The 18,260-nt window shown below is 36.8% G+C and overlaps 1 protein-coding gene and 2 long non-coding RNA genes across 4 annotated transcripts in view; 1 reads left to right on the top strand and 2 right to left on the bottom strand.

The window, feature by feature from the left end:
- Nucleotides 1-4,611: 4,611 nt before the first annotated feature.
- LOC110064006 (uncharacterized) lies at nucleotides 4,612-9,439 on the bottom strand. The gene is made up of 4 exons (XR_016202985.1): nucleotides 6,026-9,439; nucleotides 5,661-5,740; nucleotides 5,319-5,392; nucleotides 4,612-4,971 (listed from the first exon to the last, which is right to left on the bottom strand). It is a non-coding gene; the product is annotated as an uncharacterized LOC110064006 (long non-coding RNA).
- Nucleotides 9,440-15,186: 5,747 nt separating this feature from the next.
- Nucleotides 15,187-16,325, top strand: LOC149100926 (uncharacterized). The gene is made up of 2 exons (XR_016202986.1): nucleotides 15,187-15,925; nucleotides 16,243-16,325. It is a non-coding gene; the product is annotated as an uncharacterized LOC149100926 (long non-coding RNA).
- A 995-nt stretch (nucleotides 16,326-17,320) lies between these two features.
- Nucleotides 17,321-18,260, bottom strand: part of LOC110064025 (uncharacterized) — a 13,978-nt gene continuing 13,038 nt past the window's right edge. For both annotated transcript variants that reach the window (XM_089275782.1, XM_089275781.1), the window contains exon 9: nucleotides 17,321-18,040. In XM_089275782.1, coding sequence (XP_089131908.1) covers nucleotides 17,690-18,040 — 351 coding nt within the window. In that variant the 3' untranslated portion in view covers nucleotides 17,321-17,689. The remainder of the gene's footprint in view (nucleotides 18,041-18,260) is intronic.

Here is an 18,260-nt window from a genome sequence, read left to right as displayed (position 1 = left end):
AACAGGATACCCCAGTATAATCGGTAATATACCGTGACTATAATCAGTAATAAGATACCATTAGTAAAGTAGCACGTGATCACAATATATTCAAACAGGATACCCTCAGTATAACCAGTAATAATATACCCGCAGTATAATTGGTAACAAAATACCATGAGTAAAGTAGCATGTGATCACAATATTATTAGACAGGATTCCCTCAGGATAGTCAGTAATAATACACCATGAATAAAGTAGCACACAATCACAATATTATTAAAGAGGATACCCGCAGTATAATCAGTAATAAAATACCATGAGTAAAGCAGCACGTAATCACAATATTATTAAACAGGATACCCTCGGACTAATCAGTAATAATATACCCACAGTATAATCAGTAATAAGATACCATTAGTAAAGTAGCACGTAATCACAATATTATTAAACAGGATACCCTCTGACTAATCAGTGATAATATACCCACAGTATAATCAGTAACATATCATCAGTATAATCAGTAATAAGATACCATTAGTAAAGTAGCACGTAATCACAATTTTATTAAACAGGATACCCTCTGACTAATCAGTGATAATATACCCACAGTATAATCAGTAACATACCATCAGTATAATCAGTAATAAGATACCATTAGTAAAGTAGCACGTAATCACAATTTTATTAAACAGGATACCCTCTGACTAATCGGTAATAATATACCCACAGTATAATCAGTAATATACCATCAGTATAATCAGTAATAAGATACCATTAGTAAAGTAGCACGTAATCACAATTTTATTAAACAGGATACCCTCTGACTAATCGGTAATAATATACCCACAGTATAATCAGTAACATACCATCAGTATAATCAGTAATAAGATACCATTAGTAAAGTAGCACATAATCACAATTTTATTAAACAGGATACCCTCTGACTAATCAGTGATAATATACCCACAGTATAATCAGTAACATACCATCAGTATAATCAGTAATAAGATACCATTAGTAAAGTAGCACGTAATCACAATTTTATTAAACAGGATACCCTCTGACTAATCGGTAATAATATACCCACAGTATAATCAGTAATATACCATCAGTATAATCAGTAATAAGATACCATTAGTAAAGTAGCACGTAATCACAATTTTATTAAACAGGATACCCTCTGACTAATCGGTAATAATATACCCACAGTATAATCAGTAATATACCATCAGTATAATCAGTAATAAGATACCATTAGTAAAGTAGCACGTAATCACAATTTTATTAAACAGGATACCCTCTGACTAATCGGTAATAATATACCCACAGTATAATCAGTAATATACCATCAGTATAATCAGTAATAAGATACCATTAGTAAAGTAGCACGTAATCACAATATTATTAAACAGGATACCCTCTGACTAATCAGTGATAATATACCCACAGTATAATCAGTAACATACCATCAGTATAATCAGTAATAAGATACCATTAGTAAAGTAGCACGTAATCACAATTTTATTAAACAGGATACCCTCTGACTAATCGGTAATAATATACCCACAGTATAATCAGTAACATACCATCAGTATAATCAGTAATAAGATACCATTAGTAAAGTAGCACGTAATCACAATATTATTAAACAGGATACCCTCTGACTAATCAGTGATAATATACCCACAGTATAATCAGTAACATACCATCAGTATAATCAGTAATAAGATACCATTAGTAAAGTAGCACGTAATCACAATATTATTAAACAGGATACCCTCTGACTAATCAGTGATAATATACCCACAGTATAATCAGTAACATACCATCAGTATAATCAGTAATAAGATACTATTAGTAAAGTAGCATGTGATCGTAATATTATTAAACAGGATACCTTTAGAATCAATGATATACCATGAGTATCATCAGCAATAATATACCATGAGTACATTCAGTAAGAATATACCATTCATTAAACAGGATACCCTCAACATAATCAGTAATAATATACCATCAGTATAGTCCCTAAAAATGTTTCTCGAGTAAAGTAGCACGTGATCAGAATATTATTAAACGTGACATCCTCAGTAAATTCAGTAATAACATACCATCAGTATAGTCAGTAACAATATACATGAGTAACATAGCACGTACTTACAATAGTATTGACCAGGGTACCCTCAGTATAATCAGTAATAACATGCTACAAGTAAAGTAGCTACTTGTGATCACAATATTATTAAAGAGGATTCCCTCAGTATAATCATTAAATATCATTAAACTGGATAACCTCTGTATAATCAGTAATAATATATCATCGGTAAAGTCAGTAATGATATAGTATGAGTAAAATAGCACAAAATCACAATTTATTATTAAACAGGATACCCTCAGTATAATCAGTAATAATGTACCATCAGTAAAGTCAGTAATAATATACTATGAGTAAAGTGGCACATGATCACAATATTATTACACCGGATACCATCAGTATAATCAGTAATAATACACCCGCAGTATAATCAGTAATAATATACCACAAGTAAAATCAGTAATAATATACTACGAGTAAAGTAGCACATGATCACAATGTTATTAAACAGGATCACCTCAGTATAATCAGTATTAGTATATTCTCAGCTCCGACTATTGCATTTCTAGCTCTCTGATTGGCTCAAAAACTCCGACTATGAGCCATTAGTCGGAGTTTTACCTTATATGGAAAACAGTGCGCCAAGTTTAAAAATTTTCCGCTCTGTAAAATTGTTGAAATAAAAATCGGCGGCAAAAACCCGATTAAGAATATACTAAAACAATTATTCCATTCGACCTTGTTGGATATGAAGTGATCATAACCAACTCGCGCTACGCGCTCGTTGGTTATTTATCACTTCATATCCAACGCGGTTTCATGGAATAATTGTTAAATAATATACCACGAGTAAAGTAGCATGTGATCACAACACTATTAGAGAGGATACTTTCAGTATAGTGAGTATCAGTGTACCATATTTAAATAGTACACACTTGGATATTGACCATCAGTACTATCAGAGTAATCAATGATATGCAGGTACCATCACTAATCAAAGTCCCGTGAGCCACTCAACTTGGAAAATGGATCACCTGTAAACACTGGCAAGTCCTTGAATTGTTAACATCATTGAAAAGCAAATTTTGGTCTATTACAATGCAAAAAAATGTTTTCAATATTTTTGCTTTATTTCAGAGTCACATTCATGTACTTAGATCAAAACAGGTGGATAGCTTATATATCTAGGTCAATTTATGTGACACTGTTTAAAACATTCATGAAGTCACCCTACTCCAAGACATTACCAACCCTTGTATATGATCACCAAGGCCTAACTTAGCCAAGTACTGGATGGATGACCAAGTAATAAAATCCTGTACTACAGGTTCTCATTTTCTTTTCTAAACCAGGATGTACAAATTAATTCTCACCTGCCTTTTAACAAAAGGAAAATTAAGTTCAACTGCTTTTTGTACCAGTAAAGATTACATATCAAAAAAACGTGACATTCCCTATGCCATATGCGTTACATTATGCATTATTATTACTACACTTAGAATGCAATTTGGATCACTTACTCAGGTTTCAAAAGTCAAATGCAAACATGCATAATAAATTTCTATTGTCAAGACATTCTGTTCCTTAAAACTCGCAGAAATAATCAAATGCAAGTTTTTGTGTTTCTCTGTTGCATTACCCCTTTCTTACTATCTTACTATTTTAAATTTAAACTCCTCACTGGATGAGGAAATAGTTTCACCTCCATGTGAAATATAAAAAAAATGAACTCCTTGAACTTTGCAATGACTGCAAAAAAGCTTATACATTGGTCAGCAGATGTGATCACAAAAAGTCTACCAGGAAGCAAAGGAGTGAGGAAGGAACGAAGGAAGGTTCGAGTGAATCTCACATTCATACCTACAACATGGATTTTCCACAATAAAAAATTTAGTTTTATTACAGGATACAATTGGCATATATAACTACCAAAATACACAGTATGCAGATAAACCAGAGTCTGTTAAGCAAGGTTTACTCTGTATGAGAATCACTCAGGCCATTAAAAAGTATGCATCGGCCATATTTACCAGTGACAAACTGAGGAGGCTCACATCAGCAAAAATGCACATTGAGCTTTCAAATAAAAACAGGTAAGACCATCCTTAATAAGGGAGGTCCACATCAAGGGGTTCTGTTGAGTTGAGTTCCACGATATCAAGCAAGATCCTCTCAGTCTGAGCAATAACACTCTACATGCACATGCAATCATTTAGCAGGAATGTCTCAGTATGACCAGTTATATAGAATATTTAACTTTTCCCACAAAATCAATTTTAACGTATTATTGATTCAAAAAATCTATCAATTATTAGTAAAATAGTGCAAGAAGATATAGTAATTAAGCAGGATCACACCCTTACCAGGATACTAGCCCTATCCTACATCTTTATCACTGTAGCTCTAATGTAGCCTAACCAGCCCAAACTCACTCTCTCTCACTCTCTCACTCTCTCTCACTCTCTCTCTCTCTCTCTCTCTCTCACTCTCTCTCTCTCTCTCTCACACACACACACACACACACACACACACACACACACACTCTTTAACCCTCATCCTTACAGGCAAACCCTAGGCCAAAGGCATAGCCCACATCACTAGTCCCAACCAACCTATTACATCTTTCCCTTCACCCCAACCAACCTAACCTCTACCTACATCCCTAACCCTTAACACTAAACCCTATTCCAAAGCATTAACTCTATGCCATATCATATCCCTTTTGGAAGCCTGGCCCAGTTCCCTATCCTCAACCTTATATTAGTAAATGCTCTCTATATGCAGGGAATTCTTTGATTTGTCTATCCATTCCTTTTCATTTACACTACACAAAACATGTTACATCAAATGCTTGTCATGGCTAGCCTCCTCTTTGGCCATGCCAGAGCTATATCCTGTAAGATGTCAATAGTAAGGCAACATAAGATTATAAAAAACAAATTGAGCAATTTCTATAAGCACTAGTGCTTGGGGCAAAAATGAACAGTTCAGGTACAAAACTAATACAAGGACCTCACGTAGTGCATATCTAATGAAGCAAATTAAGGAGTTCCTTCAAAGCATTTATATTGTAAAATGAAACTCTACATCAATGGAATTGTGTATCATCTGTGACGCCATACTGCTCCATCCTACAACCTTTCATGCAGCATTTGTTGTTCAGCTAATTTATATACTTGAAAAAACAATACACAAAACTGATAAATGAACTAGAACTAAAAAAATATTTCTAAGAACATACCTACGGTAGGGCGATTTACTTTGGTATCCAAGAGTTGGCAAATCTATGGCTGCATACAGTTCTAAAAACATCCACTTGGGTTAAAAAACAGTTTTCATTAGACTTAATTTACTTTATGTCAAGAACAAAGGAGCTTTAAACTTGATGACTTTTGTAATGTCCTCACGTTTGACATTCAAACAGAAAGTGATTCTGCTGTATTAAATGTTAACAATTGTTAAAAGTTACTGTCAGTCATTTAGTAGGTTGCTGGATTGCTTGGTCAATAATGCAAAAAAGTTGTTATAAGACTTATATAGTTCTATCAGACTTCTGGATATAGATATTCTTTAAGTACTTCACCTGTTTAATCAATTCATCCACTGTGTCATTCCTATATATCTCAGAAGAGTCACACCTGCAACTGCAAGTTGGATGTACACCTTAATCAAAGACAACAAAAACTGACATTTTACAGACCATAAATGCCTTAACTGACCACGACTGTGATTAAATAAATTACCCTCCTAAAAAATTCTCTCTCAATAATAACAATTAAATCTTCTACTAAATAAACGCAACAAAAAAAGGGTTGTCAACGTTAATTTTTTTAATATAAATTTGTGATTTGTGATATTGTTGGTTAAGTGAAGTAATCTAACAGACATATTCAGGGAATCTGAATAACACCTTAGGGTGAATATTGAAAAAGATTCTATACACCTCACCTAGTTCCCCTTGCCCTTCTGTTGCTGTTAGTGTGGCAAAACAGATGATCCAGATGTAGAGAATGTCTTGATACTCGAAGAGAGAACAATTAATAAATGTTCCTTATAAATGTAAACTCGGTCCTGAAAACAACCTAACAACACAGCGTTAATAATGAATTAGGAACTCTTTTCTCATCTATATATCTTCCTTTGCACCATGAGTCACTGCCTGGTTTTAAATACCTGTCAGTTGTATTGATATTGGTAATAAAAATAATTGTTACCTACTAACGAGTGTCACAAATTCAATGCATTTTCCTCAAGCTGTTGATGAACAACTGCCAGGGTACCACCATCCAACTCCTGAGAAGAATCTTTGTTATTTTTTTACTGTTTCTTGTGCAAGGCACGATGGCTTTGTAGTTAGTTCACTCGTCTCCAAATCAAGCGATCTGGAATTGATCCATTATCCTGTATCCTTGGGCAAGACACTTAATTTCAGTGCCTCCCTGCACCAAGTTGTGTAAATGTAAATGGCTAACTTAATGCTGGAGGTAACCCCGTAATAGAATGCCATCCCATTCAGGGAGCAGTAGAAATATAGAAATACTTCTAGTTGCTTCATATGCTACAGAAACCAAGATAAGGTGATGGCAACTTAGCTCGTATGCAGGCTTAACCAATCTACATATATAGTACACATCACAACAAAAGTGGTTTACCCGTCAGTCATCATTCAACAACACATTTGCAATTTTTGTCTCCATTGCAACTTCAACATCTTGAACACATCAAGGTGTGGTGTGGACAAAGAAGCCTGCAGAGTTAGTAGGAGTCTGGTAACATATAGCCTTCAAAGAATGTCCCACAGCCCAAGGATCCTGCCGCATTGAATAAAGCCTGGAGGTCTAGCAGGGAAACCCTTGCCAGTGTAAGAAAATAAACTCAGGCCATCCCAGGATCGAAAAAGCTCCTGCCACTATGCCACCTCCAAAACAGTGCACATTTGGCGTCCCAATCACAAAAACTTGTTATTTGCTTTCACGTGTACATTTCACACAGCTCAAGGGGTAATTACCTTCTGAATTTGTCCCTGGGGCCTGGGGGAAGTTTATTAAATTACAAAGATGCTCTCGTGAATTTCCCACTATTCCCCAGGGGTTTGGGGGTCGGGGTTACAGTTGACTCGTGCTAACACCTGCTATATATTTTAACGACGGTGCCTACTAAATACAGGTTTTTGCAACAGGTTAGGACCTCGCGAAAAAGTAGATCTCTCTAAGGGCTATTGGAATCCACAAAGAAAATTGGGAAAGCCACGCATTTTGTTTTGAAATAATTAGCTTTGAATCTCAACAAAAGGAAAGGATATTTCTTCACAGATTTCCTTAGATTTCTCTTTTACATACAGAAAAGCAAACAGATTTATAAAGATCTTAAAACTGCATGGTAAATGGTAACATAAAAACCACTTTTGGTATGTTTTTAATATGAAAATCATTGGAACCGGGCTTTTAGCGTCTCTGACAGCCTTCCTCTGGTTCAGCTAAAATACGGTCTAAATATCTTTTGCTCAAAACCAGAAACTACTGATGTGTTGAAAAGGCTTGCCACTTCCATTTCATAAAATAAAATGTAGGGGTAACCACGCATTTTTTAAAGTTATTGACCTTTTTGAAAACTTTTACGGTGCCCGTTACATTTTTTCCTGTGCATGCACTACGTCATCTGCAGGTATATGTTTACAGTTGGATTTCAGTATAATTTTAGACAGATAACACCTAGTTTTTCAGCTGGAAGACATTGACAGTCAGTGGTTAGCGACATGCTGCTATTCTGGTATTCCTGATTTAAGCAGAGGTTCATTAAACTTGATTTGGTCACAGTAGGAAAATTTTGCTTTCATTCTAGTCGTGTACTTGGTAACAGTTGATTGCGTCAATACCAACTCCAGCACGTGCATGGCGCTTAAACCATGCCTTGCATGATGCGTAGAATGTGTGCGCACTAACAAAAGTAGGCACCGTCCTGAAATAACAACTTTCAGAGGTTTTAACGTTCACACTAGCAACTACTTTTAAAATCTTGTAACCCAGTGATCATAAACATGCAGAATATGAAAGCCAATGCTTGAGTTAGGCTCCGGTCGCACTAGAACCAATTTTGTTTGTATGAGTAATAAATCTGTCAACAAGTAGCGTAAAATAAGTGCAACCCCCAGTTTCAAAGACTTGCCAAGTTTTTGCGGACCGCCAAAATTTCACCAATCTTCAAAGAAGCTGAAGTGCTGCCTCGGAGGCTTCCAAATTTTGGTAAAGCAAACAATTTTGTTTGTTTAACTATTAAACTGTCATATTTTTAAAACATGTCTGGATAAAATTACGGTGAGAGAAAAACTTCAGTCAGCTAGTCCAGTTTGGCGCAATCAATGGCAGGACAAAATCATTTTTTGACCTGGTCCATCTGACACTCTTTACAGTTTTTTCAATGGTAACGAGGAATATAAGCCGCTTCTTTGTTCAAATTCTTGACTCGTATCCTGGATCTGGTTACTGACAGCAGTTTGAAGAGATGTCTTCAGCGAGACAATCTTTTTTGATTGCAAGTGATGCAAGTATCAACACAAACGCAAGCCAAGCAAAAATTGCTGGTCCAATTATGGACCGAAAATGACAAGTTGCTAGTGAATGGAGAGTAAAGAAAATGCAGTGTGGAGAAAAATCTGCGAAGAGTTTAACTCTCGCATGAAATTTAATAAAATACTTTATTGAGAAATATGGATCTTGTGGGTGATGGACCAAACACTGACCCCCAGTCCATAGACCACCCAAATGGACTGCCCTAAAATAGACTAACCCTCAAAATAATATTCCAAATAAGAACTATTTAATGTTCTGCACTGCTAGACATAAGTATACTTAAATTACACTTAACTTCTGCTTATGTTTATCCTGTACAGCCTCTAGCCACCATTTTGAATAATTGTACTTAAAATAAACAACTGCTGAACACAAAATGGTGCAAAAAGCGTAAACTCAAACCAAATTTCATCATTTAATAATTATCAGTGGCTGTTATCAATCAGAGGTACCAATCAGTGTCAGGATCATACAAGTGTAAACATAATAACTGAAAAGCAATTGAAATATGAATGAGGAACCCAGTCTAATATTTGATTTGGGAATAGCACATTACTAAGTGTAAATGTCAAATGGTGATTTTCAATTTTATTCCATGCGATTTCAGTCAGCCACTACACATGCACAAGCTAAAAAGATGACATGATACAGGGCTCGACACTAACTTTTCAACCTACTAGCCAAAAAGTGCTTTATTTTATTTATTTATTAGTTCCAAAATAATTTGCAAGCAAACAGCCTGAATCTGAATGTTTACAATGCATTTGAGAAAAACACTGGTTACTGGCATTATTATTATTATGTTATGCTGGCATATTATATCATTTTTAGGATTAGTCCATTTCATTTAGGGTAGTCCATTTGGGTAATCCATGGATAGGCTTTTGTACATTATGCTTTCATTTCCCCATTAAAATGCTCCACCTTAATGCTCCATTTTTCCCACTAAAATGCTCGGTCTCCCCCAATAAGTCACTAAAATGCTCGGTTAATGCTCATACATAGGGTTTTTTAAATCTTAATAATTTTTACGTTTAAACACAATTAGCAGCTCTGGGCACTTAAAACGTATACATAGTATAACAAGTTAACAACAACGTATGTAATAGTTTTAATACACCAAAAGATGATCCTCTAAATGATCGGTTGTTCTGTTAATGGTTTGTCCCCATTCAGTGGGCTAAGTAGTAGACTATCCCTAAAAAGTTATTTGCTATTGTACAGCAACATTACTGATGTTTCAATGTAATCTTCTAAAGCTCATTATTGTTGATTAATGGCCGCGGCTGCACTAGAGAGTTAACCGGGTTATTTCTAATTAATTAATTACGGTTAACCGGGTTACCGAAAAATCGTAATGCGGCCGCTAATTTCAGCTGTTCATGGAACTTAAACCGGGTTTACGGTTACCATGGAAATTAATTGATGAACAATATATTTTTGAACCGGGTTAGGTTAATCTTAAACCACCTTTTTCCATGCTTTAACCCAGGTTAGTGGTCTCTTATCAGCAGTCTGATCAGCGCTGCATGGAAGCGAGTGTTTCTTTTTGCCATAAATGGTGACAGAATATGACAAAGGGCTTGAAAAGAGTCGTAGCTCATTCGAAAGTGCTCTCTAAAAAAGTCATGCATGACAGGATTCCTATGGATTTCCCCAAACCATTGATAGTCTCTCGGATATACCCAGACTCAAGGACGATTCGACGGCGATGGAGAACACTCTGACGTCTACGCGAAATTAACATCATGTTTGAAAGAACTGCCTTAGAAATTTGTGTAGTGCACATTAGAAGGAAGGGGGACTGCCTTAGCCGTGAGTGGAGAGAAAGGAAACGAAAACAAAGAAAAAGAATCGAGAATATAACAACAGACTGAACAGGGTCCCTGAAGTCTGCCATTTTGTTGGTTTATCTCATGACGTCAATTGAGTTTAACCCACTACATAACCCATTTCAGTGCGGCTGCTCATAAAATATAACCCCGTTATTTTATTACAACCAACCTTTAACCGAGTCAAGTTGTTTAGGATTTTTAACCAGGTTTCTAAAAAATAAACCCAGTTAACTCTCTTAGTGCAGCAGCAGCCATTGTCAATTTCAAGTTAAGTCTTCATTTTCTTGTAAAAAATAGTTTTCATTTCTATTTGCTGTGAAAAAAAACAAAAAAACAATTCTCCTGGAAAATGCCACTAAAATGCTCGAATAATTCTTAATGCTTGTTTTGTCCAGTTTCAGTCAGTATTAAACGTTTTGGTTCAAACATGTTGGTCTAATGCAACCACTGCCAAAATTTGGAACTTGCGAAATTTTTGCCAATTTTTCCTTGCCAAAATTTGGAAATAAGCTAATTTGAATTAGTATCACCCAACTAGTGGACTAATGCAAATCCTGCATTTTGATTGGCTACGCTACCAGGGGACTATTAGTAATAGTCATCGAGTAGCGAAATTGGCGCCATTGAGCGTGACGCTTTCTTTCGTTTTATTCCCAAGTAAATATTTCTTCAACTTGCATTTGCTAACTTTATTATTACCTTTTCTGTCCGACTAGTTGGGTGATACTAAAACAATTAGACCCTTCGCCCTCAAGGGCCACGGGTCAATAGCCCATTCGGCTCATGGGCTATTGACCCGTAGCCCTTGCGGGCTACGGGTCTAATTGTTAATTAGCTCTCGTGCAACCTGGCCCTTAATAACCAAAATGAACAGAACACGATCCTGATAAGCTAGCTTAGTGCAAATTATTAAATAATGCAAAAACCATCAGCCACAAGACACCGGACCTACAAGTTAAATTCTGGCTAAAATGCCAAAGATATAAATTAATGCTGGTCATGAAGCAACAATTTACGAGGCAAAAAACCTGTTACGTTGCATCAACGAAACGCCACAGAACTCCAACACGCGCGTAAGCTTAAATATTTATAAGCTTCAATTCAAGCGAAATAGTGCTTCACGTGAAGTTGTGCCGAAAAACTGTTCACTCACCTTGTAAGGTAACCTACGAAGAACCACGAAGTGGAGTGTAGTAACAAGATTTGAACGGCTTAAGATTTTAATGACCACTCTCGCTTGCAAACAAGGAGTGAATTCGAAGAAAATGCTCAGCGAGCTCTGGGAACCTGTAGCTTTACACAGACCGCTGTATTCAACAACCGTGTTTTACTGGCGCAAAATTCATATTTGCCGCGTTTTTGACGCGACTCAACGACTGAAATTCTGACGGAGGGTCCGGACTTATATTTTAAGAGCTACGAAATAAAATTACATCGAAATTAAAATTTTAAGCAAAAACATTTATACCAAGCTTAATCTCCATAAATGACATTATAACAAAGGACAAGAGCTTTGGTGCAGTTAAAAATGGGCAGGTTCAAGCCAAACTTAAAATTCTATTGTGATATAAACTTTTCGAGCATAACAAGATTTTCACCGAGAGCTAGAAAACATATCACTTCACCATCTAAGAATATTATACTATTAAACCATTTTAGAGGTGTGCATGTAGACGAATAACGACCATAGACAAGCGCTTCATTGACCACGCAGTCTGCAAGGCTGGGAAACGGCTTTAGCTTTCTTACCTTTCCTTTCTAGAGTAGGTTTTTGCACCTTCCACAGGTTTGCCGACTGAGATGCTTTTTGTATCTGCTTGAATCCATGTTTACTGTGTTCTTGGTACGGCAAGCTCGGACAAAAGTTGAAGCCAGCTCGTTTTAGAAGAAACGAGAAAACATTTGACAAGAAATTTGCACGGGAGCATGCACACGTACACACGTGCACAAATGGTACGTGAGCGTTCACTAGGTTTTTCACAAGCCAATCATTTACAGGCAGAAATTTATCATGTGTCACGGAAGTTTTTAAACAAAGACCAACACGATCTCACACTTGCGGAGAATAGTCGGAAAGATCCGGAGTGTTTAGAAAAATACGCAGTATCAGGTATATTGTGGAAACGAACAATAGACAGGGATATTTTCATACAATAAAGTCATTATGCATAAAGCTGGATGATTAGCACCACACTTAGGGCCTCTTAATTCATATGAGCCCGGTCAACTAGGCTGGCTCGGTTTCCGAGATCTCGCCCCGCCACTCTTTCCTTCGTAAAAATTTCGATGTGTTCAAATGAGAAGCCGGGCTGGTCCGAGATCTGCGACCGAGATCTCGGTAACCGGTATGAAAATTTTTCCATATGAACACCCCAGCCCAGGTAGCCGGGATAAAACTTTTTGGACAAAATACTAGTATAGCCCTAGCCCTAGTTGTTCGAAAGGTGGATAACGCTATCCACCTTTCGAACAACCCGGGCTTTAGCTTGCAAACTTGAGCGCCAAATCTGTCTAATTCGGGCCAAAGAATGATAAACGGCGATCTTTCATTTCTGACAGATCGATAGACTAGAATGTATCTCTTTGTGAGAAAACTGGGCGGGCATTTGTTTTCCTTCTATGAAACAAATTACTGTTTTATACCAAGATGTCAACTTGTAAGTGGAAACGCAGTCAAATCTGGGAGAGAAATATAAAGTGTCTTAACCTACCTTAAATATGATTAACGAGTTATTACAGTGGCTGGGAGGTCCGCATAGTCAAAAACTGTGACCGAGGTCTTGAAAATGCTGCTGGCAGTATTTTCAAGTCCGAAATCACAGTTTTTCACTATACGGACCGACACTATTTTTAGTATAAGCAGGCAAATAACATCACATCTAGAGGCAAATAACGGCACTTTTTTTATTAGCTATATCATCTCCTGACTACATTTACTCAATATTTAGGCAAATAACATGTTTATTTTTTCCTGTGGTAAATTGGCTTTCAAATGGGTTTGTTTGTTCGAATCAGCTTCCGCGCCGTCTACAAGCCATTCGTAAAAAATCGTCGCAACGAGTGAGTAACTCAGATACTAGAAAAATAATTAAAAGATGTATTAAGGAACAGTTGTAGAAAATATTCCTTTTCATAAAGGAAATGAATGAGTCTGTGATGGTGATTCAGGGGACTCTTTTCACAAATAATTACAAATATAGCCGAGTTTTCGAGTTCACTTTTGTTGAAACTGATCTATATTTGTTGTCATCATTTTCTGACCCGGCGTAAACAGCCGTTGCTATGGCCGTTGTAATAATAAAAAATTATACCCGGCCACTGTGTACTTTCCTTGAATTTCACACTCATATAGAGGCAAATTCAGCAAGATCGTTTGAAAATGTTTTTTACCAATGTTCAACGGTTTTACGTCTTATATCTTCAAAAAAATTGCTTTTCTCCTGAACATCGTCATGTTTTATCCTATCGAGCCGTCACCTTAATCATCGATGAACGCGTAATAAGGCAAACGATTGACGTCGATTATCGCTAATTTGTTCACGAAAATAGATTAAAAAAATAAATAAAAAAAACGACGACAAGGCGCATTGGATAATTCCACCCGCTCCCGCAACCAATCAGATTGCAAGATTTGTTGAATTGTGCCATGATCACGGACTGAGAAAAAAATAAAAGAAAAAACGATTTTTTTTCCTCCCCTAAGGGGTGAGAAGTAACAGCTTTCTCTCTTTACTACACTGCTATGATCTCGAAATCTCGTGTTCTCCGTGCTTCTTACAGATTGGTTTATGAACACCAAATATCAAGCAATCCACTGACAATCCACTACGGATATTGTTCCTGTGTTTATGTTAATTGCTTTAGTTACCTTTATTCTAACTGTCTTGATCTTTTATTTGTGTCCAGCAACCTATATTTTAAACGAGTTTGCTCCAGAAATATAAGACATGGGCATGCGATCATCTGTGATCAAATTCTGAACTATCGAACCTCAATCGACTTGCTATTTGAAGAGTACAGTATAAACGATTTATCAATATCACTAACAATGAAATCAAAACTTCCTCAGTACTCTTGTAATAAATATACATTTCACAGGACGTACCTTCTGGTAAGTTCATATCCAAGTGTTCTTTACTTTGAATGTCAATATCAAACAAAAATGTTTCTCGTGAGTATGCAGAGAGGTCGTTTTGTCTAACACCTGTTTGAGATTTACCGTCAAAAGGAAGCATCGATACCAAACCATATGTTTATTGCCAAACAGATTTAGGGAATATCACGGCTTAATTCAACTGGTCTCGAGGGTGAACGACAAGTAGGTTGACACCAATGGTCCAGCTTAATTTTAGATTCGGCTGCCTGAGTCCGAGCTGGTCTAGTTACAGAATGAATCGTTTATCGCTAAGCAGCGCTTTTAGAATCGAGCCTCATTGTGTACGTAACGCGCGGCGATTGGCCGATTCGTTCGGCCTACGTGTTGCGCGGCAAGAGGATCAAAAACTCCGAGACTTGCTACCGAAAAGTAACTCTAAAAAACTCCAAAAGTGGCACCAAAAGAGATTTACAAATATCTCTCGCGACTAGAGATACGGGTTAGATACTCAGGAAATATTAGACTATGTCCCTTCAAACCAAATTTACTACTTAGGGACTGTGCAATAATTATCAGGAGGGGATGGGGCTGTAAAAACGGGGGGGGGCATCATAGAAACTCACACCCTTAGGGAGGGAGGGTAACGTGTAAATTTCTTTTTGAAAAGTAGGTGGGGCGGTGTAGGCAAGTTGACTTTCTTTAGTTATTATTGTTGCAAAAATAACATTTTACTTACAATAGCGAAATAGAGTGGTTTTGAATCACTTACCAATTAGATTACTCAGCAAATCTCAAACCGTAGTCAAATCAAAACCACAGTAATTGTCTAATTACTTTCGACACGTATTGAAAACCGCTCTAGCGATACTTGCTTGCGATACTTATTCTACTTACAGTACTAACATAACTTACAATTTAACAACACTGCCACAACTTAAAATGCTAACATTGCTTACAATTTATTAATACCTTATATTACTTAGCGCATCATGCTTGATGTTAACTAACATTACTTGCTTTTTTGTCTTGGCTAAGTATCAACGCACGGTGCTATTTAAAAACAAGGGGAAAATGTGAAATATGCTATTTATGTTAATTTTCTATGCAGAATTGTATGTAGATAGCTAAGGAGTCAGATAGAGCGCTTTCATTGTCACGCAATAAAAAATAGAATCAAAAACCATTCAATGGATAAAGTCAAGAAATTGTGATATTATAGAAGGTAATTATAGACGTCAGTTTTCCAAGTTTAAGGTGTGTGCGTTGTCCCAAAGTTGAGATATCCGTCAAAATGTTTCGCGCAAATTTACAAAGCCTAGTATGGAGCAGCCATGTTGGTGTTCCTGTGGTACAACAATATGGCTGCCGGAAACTAGTGTCAACGTCTGGAACTTACTTTGGTTATCTAGGACACTGATTATCTGCACTGAACAAACAAACATTTAAATAAACACTTTTCCAAAGACTATAACGTCTTTAAAGATTATGGCTAAAAATCACGAGATAAATATATATTTTTCGACAACCGCGATCGTAGCTTTATGTCACGCACCGCCATAACTCTGAAATTCAAAATGCGCTGAAGGAAGGACGCTAAACGAAGGACGCTATTGAGCTAGAAAGTTGTAAACAGATATAAACTTAGTACCTCTTATAACTGATGAGGACAAAAACTTTGGTGGCGCTTTAGTTTTGGATTTAAGAACTTGATGACGTCACGTTACAACGCTCTAGCTTTCTTGCATATTTATTTGTGACTTTATTTGTGATTTATATTTTTCTCTTTAGGGTTAGGGTTACGCTTCATCTACGGGCACATGCGACATCTAAAAGGTTTAAGTGACAGACTTTGACACCACACATCATTCATTCAGCCTGTTTTGTTTTCCGGCACCCCGTCACCCCTACCCTGCAATCCCGCGCCCCGTCTTTTCCACGATACCATTTTTTATCAGCCACTTTAATTTATTGAGCGTAGAAAACAGAAAAAAAAGCCGCAAACCAATCAAGTCAGCTACTATTACAAAGCTGACTTCAAAACCGACAAAAGCAGATTTCATATTTCTTCTACCGTATCACTCAAAACGCTTTTCTAGGTTAAAAGCTTCTACAATCAGTTCAACCTCACAGTATTTGTTGTGAAATTGTGCATGCAATAAGCAAATCAGCCGATTCGATTTCCTAGGAAGGTTTTCCTTCACTGACTAGCTATTTCCCATGTGTCAAGAGATTAATGAGATGTTTCAGAGAAGTTCAAACTCTACATCGGTAAATTTCAACTACCACTCGCTTGTGCTAATGACTGTTTTACCTCTTCTTAGCATCACCCTGGAAAAAATGCAAGGAATGCATTTGGTAAAAGTTAAAACGGGGTTTTCGTGTAAGGACAACCGCCTAAAAGTCCTAAGTAGTTTGCCCTCCGACTAATTTCCTTCCTGATATTGTGCAAAGCAAATTTCTAGGCTACGTCTATGTAAATAACTGGTATGTATGAATTTGTTCGAAAGTAGCGATGTTTCTCAAGGAATTCTTCTCACAAAGTAAGTAAGTAGACAGTAAATATATTTACGCTCACACCGGAGATGTTATTATTTTCCTTGTGGGCTTATTTCCGCACGCAGAAGTTTACCGAAAGTATACCTACCAGCTCTAGCAACATATCAGGTAATAAGTTGTATTGCTACAGTAGAGGTTAGATGGTGTTAATCAGCAAAAGACAAACTGCAAAACAAACCTTGTACTATTTATCTTGAAATGATCATTTTATTAAATATAACTAAATGGCATGTATTAGTAACTCCATGACATGCTTTAGTAACTCGATTCTTCCATTTTCCAACTTAACAATATGAAATCAAGTAAAAAATAATAATCTTAGTATTGAAATATATTACAAACGGACTACCTAAACGTTCTATATAAGACCTTTTTTCTTCCCTTTCCATATCAAAGAAGTCCAAACTGAATTAGTAGACTGCCTCATAATGACCTTAACGGATCGAGTTGTACTCTCTTCTGCAAGGTAAGACATCACGTCACTATTCTAACACTCTAGATACTAAAAACATTTACACTTCTTCTGTAAGGAAAGTATAATACACCTTCGTTTACGCTAATGATTAAGAATAACCTCTCCTTTCCTGATAACTTTACCATCACAGTCTTGAAGAGTGGGCCACAGATAACACAAAACAGTTCGCGATTCTGAACGAATGGAACGACGAGTTGGGCTCCGTTCTTCAGTAGAGCTAAACGCTTGGCTAACTGTGTGACTCCGAGAACTGTAAGCAGCTGTCTTGTAGTCAATCTTTAGAGGAGGCACTTGAGTGACAGCACACCAGGCGAACTGTGTGCAATATTTGATGTAGTCATTCAAGCCATGCAAGAGGATGCTGTCGTAATCTAGAAGAAGTTGGTCTCGGTAACGACTATTCCACTGCGTAGCAACAGAACTTATGACACGCTGCAAAGATAAACACTGGTTTTAAAAGAATCACTTGAATATTTACTACACACCACACGTATAGGAGCACGGATGGCGCATATTGATGAAAAAATTAGCTTGTTCAAGTTGACATCAATGCTCATAGCCCGTTTGAATTGTCAAATCTTGATCAATCTTAACAATGCTTACCCCGCGGAGAAGCCCTCCATCCTGCCAGTGGTGGGATGTGTTCTCAGTG

The sequence above is a fragment of the Orbicella faveolata genome, unplaced genomic scaffold, assembly GCF_042242905.1.
Source record: "Orbicella faveolata isolate gen_17 unplaced genomic scaffold, um_ofav_v1 contig_4, whole genome shotgun sequence".
Classification (NCBI taxonomy): domain Eukaryota; kingdom Metazoa; phylum Cnidaria; class Anthozoa; order Scleractinia; family Merulinidae; genus Orbicella; species Orbicella faveolata.
The sequence above is the reverse complement of the archived record's forward strand: the minus strand, read 5'-3'. Positions and strand labels throughout refer to the sequence as shown.